Source organism: Orycteropus afer, unplaced genomic scaffold, assembly GCF_000298275.1.
Source record: "Orycteropus afer afer isolate SDZICR_OR568_19922 unplaced genomic scaffold, OryAfe1.0 scaffold00037, whole genome shotgun sequence".
In the NCBI taxonomy this organism is placed as follows: Eukaryota; Metazoa; Chordata; class Mammalia; order Tubulidentata; family Orycteropodidae; genus Orycteropus; species Orycteropus afer.
In genome coordinates, this window is record NW_006921624.1 from 15,134,093 (window position 1) to 15,142,491 (window position 8,399).

Below are 8,399 nucleotides of genomic sequence, written 5' to 3' on the forward strand. Positions count from 1 at the left end.
GAATCTACTAGATGACAGTGGGTTGGTCCTTACTTTGTCATCATGAATCCAAGCATATTCACCGTTCAGAGTGGGGAAGAGGATGTAAGAGCAGAGCTAGAGGACTGGCTTGTTTGGGAACGATTTCAAGTTGCTCAGAGTAAGGGAGCCAGACTAGAACTGAGGAAGAGAGACCTACTGCTGTGCATCCTGCACGTCCGGCGAGGGTCCTGGGCACATCCCCAGCCTTCTCAACAAACTGTCTCTGCAGCCCAAGGTAGCAAGTGACCCATGGGTACCAGCTCTGCAGAGAAGAGAGGGGAAATTAGTTACATGGGGGAAGAAATATCCAACATACTGGAGACTGTGAGTCAGACCTGAGACAGCATGTGAAAGACCTGAGGGCAGGAGGAGGTTAGTGGTTGACAGGCTCCGCCTGAACCTAGGGTGTGGCCTTAATGATAGGCTGCAAAACCCAAACTTCCTAACTCAAAGTGTTGAGGTTGGGGCAGTCAGTGAGGACTGGTTCCTGGTCTGGAGGTCAGATGTGGGGGCCCGAGAGCAAGTTGATCTTGGTCAAAGAAGGAAGTGAACCGAGGAAAGGAAAAGGAAGCTGAGGGCCCTGCCCGCCATTTTACATGAGGAAAAGTTGAGGGTTCTTAATGGGGAATGCCAGGCCTGGGTTGGGGTGAGGCTGGAGACTACAGGACGGTTCACGTTGCCCTACAAGCATTATATTGCTTGAGAGAGCAGAGTTCTCTGGCTCAGGCCATTTTTAAGTGAGAGCTATGGTTTTGTTTCTCTGTCAAAGAGGTTGGAGAGGGGAGACTCTGAGGCTTCCCAGTGTCCTTCCATCTCTGCAAACTGATGTTGTCTCTTAAGAGCAGTGCATAATTTTTTAAAATTATTTGTTGTTGTTGCTATGTGCCATCGAGTCGCCCCCAACTCATAGCGAACCCTCTTTGGGTTTCCGAGGCAGTATCACTACAGAAGTAGATTGCCCCATCTTCCTTCTGAGGAGTGGCTGGTGGGTTTGAACTGCCAGCCTTCTGGTTCACAGTCAAGTGCCTTAGGCACTACGCTACACCAGAGCTCCCTTATTATTTGTAGCGAACTGTTAATTTTTGGAATGTTGACATAAGAAAACTTTATTGAGGATCTACTATACCTTGGGGGCTGCTCTGATTCCTGGGGCTACAACCTTGAACAAGGTTACCTAGGTACCCACAATACAGTTGTGTTGTGGAAGACTTGGCAATGCTTACTTTCTCTTTGGAGTTTTGGGCCCATTGTGCTTATTTCTCAGGTCTTTTAGTCGTTTGCCGTGTGTCTCTAGAAGTTTGAGAGAGAGAATCCCGTGAAGGATTTGTTTGGTCTGTGAAGGGCTAGGCATTAGATGAAGAAGGATTTAAGTTCAAGCTTTGTGCTTTAACCTGCCTTCCTCCCCTGACAAGGGTAAAATCCTTTCATTGTGTTGCTAAAGTCCATCTGCAGTTATTTCAGATACGCATCTAAGGAGTTGCTGCTCTCGTACTGAAAATATGAAATATTGAAATAAAGAGCCAGAGTGGCTTGCTCAGCTGGCAGCCTCTGTCCCCACCGGAGGCGCAGGTTTACTTGGTACTGGGTGGGGAGGGGAGAGAGGTGAGCAGCCCTGAAAGGGTGAGGAAGATGAACTTCCAACTTTTAAGTCAGGTATTACCCAAAACGCTGAGACCTGGGGTGAGAAAGAGGAACCCAGCCCAGCCCACCTCACCCCTGGGAAAAAAAAAAAAATTCGTATAGATTCTGACTCATAGCAACCAAGACCCTAATTTATTATTTTTTTAAACTGTGATATGGGTGAAAGTTTACAAAGCAAATTGGTTTTCCATTCAGTAGTTCACAGACATTTTGTTTTATGACATTGACTGCAATCCCCACAATGTAACAGCTCTCTTCCCACCTGCTCCCTGTGTCCTACTTTCCCTTCCTCTGAGCTACCACCCTGTGCAAGTACTGCTCTTCTCATCTCCCATGCAAGGCTCTAATCTTTATGGAAGCAGACTGCCATGGCTTTTTCCTGCAGAGCAGCTGATGGGTTCCCACTGCTGACCTTTTGGTTAACAGTCAAGAGCTTTAACCACTGTGCCACCAAGGCTCCCAGGAGGAGGAGGAGGAGGCAGGAAGTGATTATGTAAATTGAAATGTGTGGTTCCTAGAATACAAACCCATGAATAGGTAGGTGTTCTGGTTCCCTAGTGCCACTGTGACAGAAATATGCCACAAATGGGATGCCCTTAACAAACAGGAGGTTTATTCTCTTACAGTTTGGAGGCTTTAAGTCCAAGTTCAAAGTGCTAGGCTCTAGGGGCTGGGTGAAAGCCCCTCAACCTTGGGGTCCAGCTCTGCCTCCTGCTCCCGGCCCACTGGAGCTAGAGGCGTTTCTTCACTCAGACAGCTGCTGGCTGCTGAGGCTGACAAACCCAAGGTTGACAAGTAAAAAGGCACAGTCCCGATGTTACCAAACCACACGGCAGGCCATTAACTTAAGTCCATTGTAAGTCCCAAGGTCGGCAGAGTATGGCAGGCTGCTGAACAACAACATGGCATGCAGGGTCCAAGAGTGCCATAAGCTAGAGACTAGTCCCAAGGCCTCTCTTTATATACAGGAAGCAGGCTACATCCCAAAGGCAGCTACTCAGTTGCTTGTGGTAGATCCCACCATGGAGTTGATTGCCAGTCTCATCATGGGGAATAACTACCACCAGCTGCCCAGTCACGCAACCAGGCTTAAATTAGTTAACAAATTTAACTACCACAGTAGGCATCTGTCCATACAAAGCTATTGCCTTGGATTTTTGCAGCAGTGGTCGTCTTCGTCATACTCCTCGTTAGTATAAATGGGAGCTGGCCAGCTGTCAGTGTTAGACTTGATTTACTCATTAAAAAATTGGCTAACATATTCTCCTTGCTTGACATGTATTAACCATTTACTCTTTAATCCTCACAACCAGATAAGGTAGGTTTCTTATTGTTTTCATTTTACAGATTTACACAAAATTGAGGCAGAGAGATTATCAGGGATCATACAGCTAGTAAATGGCAGAACTAGGATTAGAACCCAGATAATCGCTCTCTGTAATCTATGGTGTTACATAGATTTGTTATGGCAAATCTAACAATATGAGATGAAAATTGACATAAATATTCGTGGTAGTTATCTCTCACATTTATAGAACGCTTTAGAGTTCAGACAGCATTTATATTTCTTACTTACTCCTCACGGCATGATCTCCATCTGGCAGATTAAAACACTAGAGCACTGAGAGCTTCATTTGCCTAGAGTCATGCAACCAGGAAGCAAGAGAGAACACTCTACCTAGGTTGAAGCACCACAGCCTGTCCCAGCCTCTCACTGTTGGATGTGCTTTTAGCTGAATCATTGCAGAGAGGAGGTGGGAAGTGAACCGAGGGCAGCAACCGCAGCCTGCGGATACAACAGTAACAAAAAGTGTTTGTTCGATTTTTCCTCCTTCTATGGTTTTGGAACCTGCAATTCTGCTTCTCTGGCAGTCATTCTAGGAGTCCCTGTGAGGTCCTTCTCTTCTGCAGCGGTTTGCTTAGTTAGTGTGGCAGCCGTCTCTCTGCCCTCAGGCTACCAAGTCTGGTGCTGATGAAGCTAAAGTCACTGTTGGTGTGGATGTGAGGCTGTGCCCTGACACGGCTGCCCCTCAGCTTAGAGCAAAGGCGGAGAGATCTTTCTGCTGGTGTAGAGAAGTCCTCTCGCTGGGGTTATTCTCTGTTATATTGGTCTTAGAGCTTTGCCGTATCTTTCTCTAGGCTGGTGAAAGACTCACCACTGCCTTTTCTTTCCCCAGGATTGCAACTTGTTAAAACACTGAGTCGGCATGGATTCTGATTCAGTAGGTGCAGGGTGGGGCCCGAGAACATGCATTTCTAAGAAGCTCTGAGTGCATTTCCCTGTGCATATACTGCCCTTCTGTTCTCCCATGATTGATCCTTCCAAGGAGTGTATCTACCTGATGTAAATGTTCAGCCCATGTGCCTGTCTATTGTTTGGCTGGCAGCCACAGGAATGAGTTCAGTGGGTTTTGGGTTTTTTTAACAATAATTTTTTTTTCCCCTAGGAAGCTTCTGAATCCCTCAAGAAATTAGACCTCAGTTGGCTGTGTTATGTGGTTTCCAAGTAGATTTTCTTTTGGGGATGTTTGTCTTCTATTTTATTTTTTAGGTTTATTGTGTTATTGTATTGTGGTCAGATAACATGGCCTCTAAAATTTCTGCTTTTTTGAAATTCACTGAATTTTTCTTTGTGGTCTGGGTTACAATAAATTTTGTAAATTAAAAAAAAAAAAATTGTAAATATTCCATGGCTAATTTGGCATCATTCAGCGATGAGTATGGCTTGTCTCATTTCTTTGCTGCTTTAATTTTTATTGTTTAAAAGCAAGGATGGTTAAAAGTATTTCGAAATCTCTGGGTCTCAGTTGGTTTCACTCCTGCAGCAGCCTGAAGGCTAAACCAACCTGTATTACCTGGATAGTGATGGGGCCAATACAAGATGAAACTCCATGGGGGAAAGTTCTCCTTGCAAGATCACTCCTGAAATTACAGAGACACTGAGTAAAACAACATCCCACATAGCCTCCAGCAGAGATTCTTAGCTGATCTTAGGCCATACATCACCATCTGGTAGATTTGGATGTTGTGGGACTTTCAGTCACAAACATTGCTGCTGTTTATCTAAATAATGAAGATCTGGTCATCCTGCTGGGAACTGGCTGTTATCTCATTGTTATCTTGAACATACTCACTTCTTCTTTAAGAGGCAAGAAGGTAGTGTAATGGAGAGATGCTTTCCTCTCCCTTCCGTGTGCTTTGTGAGTTGTAGCAAGCAGGACTGCAGGTTCATTTGTTCAGTCTAGCAACAAAAACATGTTGAGTATTTCTACTGTGCCAGGATCTGGATAAATGCAACATAATCTCTGTCCTTGAGAAGTTCATTCACTATATCTAGCAAGAAAGATAGAACTGGAACCAAATATAATGATACATTTACGTGATTGATATTGCGATGTACCATGTACCAGTGTCAAGGGAGCGAGAATGGAGGAATGGGCCACCCAAGCACAATAGTTGGTCTCTATTCACCTGGAGCAACAAAGAAAGAAAGAGTCAGGAATAGGAGGGAGATATGGAATGTGTGTCTAATTGCTTCCATGAACAACTGCCTTCTTTGCCATGAGACCAGAATAACGGATGGTGCCTGCTTACCATTACTGAACAATTTGATCGAAGATTCCATAGAAGAATCCTGATCAAAAGGTGGAAGATGCAGAAAAGAATTCCAAATTCTCATGGCCTGTAGACTTTCTGGAGCCACGGAGGGTAGATGAACCCCTGAAACTATTGCCTTGAGATCATCTTTAAACTTTAAACCAAAAATATCGCCTGAAGTTATCTTAAAACTGAACAGTAACTCAGCTTAACTAGTAAAAAGGTCAGTCTCGAGCATTACACTCTTTTAAGAACTAGGTATGTGGGATCAAATGAACAACAGTAACTTGAAAGATAAGCAAGAAACTTTAGGGGGTAGTGAGTTTATATTAATGAGGGAGGAACAACTCAGGAAAGAAGGATGAGAATGGTTGCCACAACTCAAAGAATATAATAATGTCACTTAATTGTACAGGTAGAAATGGTTGAATTGGTGTATGTTTTGCTCTGTATATTCTCTGCAACAATAAATAAAATTTAGAAAAAAAAGAATGGAGAAGGCTTCAGAAAGATTGTGACATTTAAGTTGTGTCTCGAGGTATGAGTAGGTGCAGAGACAAAGGGGTACACATTCTAGGTCACACTACCTGCAGATAATGTTATGGCTAAACTCTAAAACTCACTGCTGTTGAGTCAAATCTGACTCATAGAGACCCCTCCTTGGGTTTCCAAGGCAGTATCACTACAGATAGTTGATTGCTCAACCTTCCTTCCAAGGAGTGGTTGGTGGGTTTGAATGCCGTAGGCACTCCGGCACCAGAGCTCCCAATGTTACCGCTGAAGCAGGGATGTATCACGGTGGGTTGCATGTTAGGGAAAGAGGAGTTGGCTTCTCCTGGCTCAAGAATACCTTGTAGGGTTGGGGGCTGGAACAGTGAGGCTGGAGGAGTTAGTCTGCAACATGGATTAAGAGCATGGAATTTGCACTTTGTCCTGTGAACACTGAGTAGCCATTGAAAGGGTTTAGGGTTGAGATCAGTTCTGTCCTATTTTATTTTAGTATTCAAATTTTGGTTCTCCATTGTAAATGTCTACTACCCAAAACGTGACTCATGTAGAATAGGTGACTGAATTTTTCTTTTCCTAAAACTTACAATTTATGGTTCAGGGTTAGATGTCTGTGCCACTTGCCATGAACATGCCACCTGCCAGCAAAGGGGAGGGAAGAACATCTGTATCTGCAACTACGGCTTTGTGGGCAACGGGAGGACCCAGTGTGCTGGTAAGTCCTGGATTGTGAGCTCGGCGAAGAGTTGAATCATGAAACAAGATTCTTTGGTGCTAAATAGTTGATGTCCTTGAGGGGAAACAGTGTTATTTTGCACAATGCTTTTATTATAAGAAGTTTTATAAACTATAAAAAGGTCTTTGTTTTCTTGTTTAGATATATCTTTTCGCTAATGTTTGCAAGAAAGTGTCCCTCCTATTAGAGGTCATTGAACTTGAATATCTGAAGACTCTCTGATATAGCACAAATTTGAAATGTTTTAAGACTTGAGCTTGATTTAACAACTCAAATAAATATATTTCTTAAGCTTTCTGATGGTTTTGATATAAAGCTCTTTATATTCACACCAGAAGGAAAAACAAAACACAATTTCCTATTGTTTTTGTTGGCTAATTGGTGAAATGTTAGTGCTTTGTCTATGTCTACCAGAAATGTCTGGGAGCTCTGGTAGCATAGTGGCTGAGACACTTGCCCACTAACCAGACGGCTGGCGGTTCAAACTCACCAGCCACTCCTCGGAAGGAAGTTGGGCAATCCTACTTCCGTACTGATACTGCCTCGGAAACCCAAGGAGGGGTTGCTATGAGTTGGGTTTGACTCGACGGCACATAACAACAACAACCAGAAATATCTACGTCTTCCAAATTATTTTATCATTATGACCCTTTGGGGTCTTGGGTGACTTGAAAGAATATAAAGACTATTAGGCTAGAAGCATCTGAGATTATTTTTGCCATTCCATCCACCATTCCATGAGAGCCAGACAATATCCAGGTTCAAGCCCAATTCAGAGGGAGATTTTCACAACAGTTTTATATAGTAAATGTTACCAGAATCTCCCAGTTTCTTCCCAGTGACCTTGTTACACACAGTAAAAATACTGAGTTTTGCATTGCATTTGTAGATCGACAGTGTAGCCTTATAGTATCTTTTTTTTCCCTCCCTGAAGATAAATAATAATTCAGCCCTGAGTTCAAAAGACCAAACCAGCAGCTTCCCCTGGCCAGGCCAGCACATTCCATTTGACAGATACAAGCTTTCCCAATCACAGCCAGTGACCATTCCTGCCGGCTGCAGTTGGGTCATCTTTGACCTTCTCCCTGTAGGCATCTACCCATGAGATGTGTGGCCTCTCCTTTCCAGCTCCCTTGCCCACTCCCCAGCTCCACTTGCTCAGCAAGGATTGGAAACTAGTTGGGGAGCACAGACAAGCCTTTTCTGCCCCCTCCTCAAATGAGTTCCTCCTCCCAGTAATGCCATCTGCTTTCTTGATTGGGCTTTGACTTCTGAATAGAAACTTCTCTTTGGAGAGGGGGTTATTAATTTAAATGGTATTTGCTCCCAAGGACTGGGTACTGCATATCCTTCTCTCAGCACACTGTTTGCAGAGATTGCACCATAGGGCACAGGTGAGGTTATATGTGTGTCAGAGGTAATATAACATGATGGTGTGAGACCAAGGGACCTATGGGCTCTAGAATCCTATACAAAACCCAGGTGTCCCTTCTGGTGAAGTTTATAGGGGAGAACTTGGAAACAGTTATGCCTCAGAGATGACAACAACAGCAAAGGTCAGGATGATAGGCCATTTTAGGGGCAGCTGGACTTGTGCTTGAAACTCACATGGTTCTGTAAGCTGGGCTGGACATTGTTCTAGATAGAGGTTTGAGAGCCTGTTCTATCTTGGAGCACTCATGCAGATCCTGTCATGCACTGTTTTGTTGTTGTTGTTGTTGTGGGAATGTGTTGTTGTTGTTAAGTGCCATCGAGTCGTTTCCGACTCATAGCGACCCCATGCACAGCAGAACGAAACCCTGCCCGATCCCGCGCCAGCCCCACAATCCCTGCTATACTTGAGCCCATCATCACAGCCACCGTGTCAATCCATCTCGTTGAAGGCCTCTCCCTCTTT

At 44.2% G+C, this 8,399-nt stretch overlaps 1 protein-coding gene across 1 annotated transcript in view; it reads left to right on the forward strand.

The window, feature by feature from the left end:
* Nucleotides 1-6,047: 6,047 nt before the first annotated feature.
* Nucleotides 6,048-8,399, forward strand: part of SUSD1 (sushi domain containing 1) — a 121,267-nt gene continuing 118,915 nt past the window's right edge. The window contains exons 1-2 of the mRNA XM_007936768.2: nt 6,048-6,057; nt 6,368-6,481. Coding sequence (XP_007934959.2) covers nt 6,048-6,057; nt 6,368-6,481 — 124 coding nt within the window. The remainder of the gene's footprint in view (nt 6,058-6,367; nt 6,482-8,399) is intronic.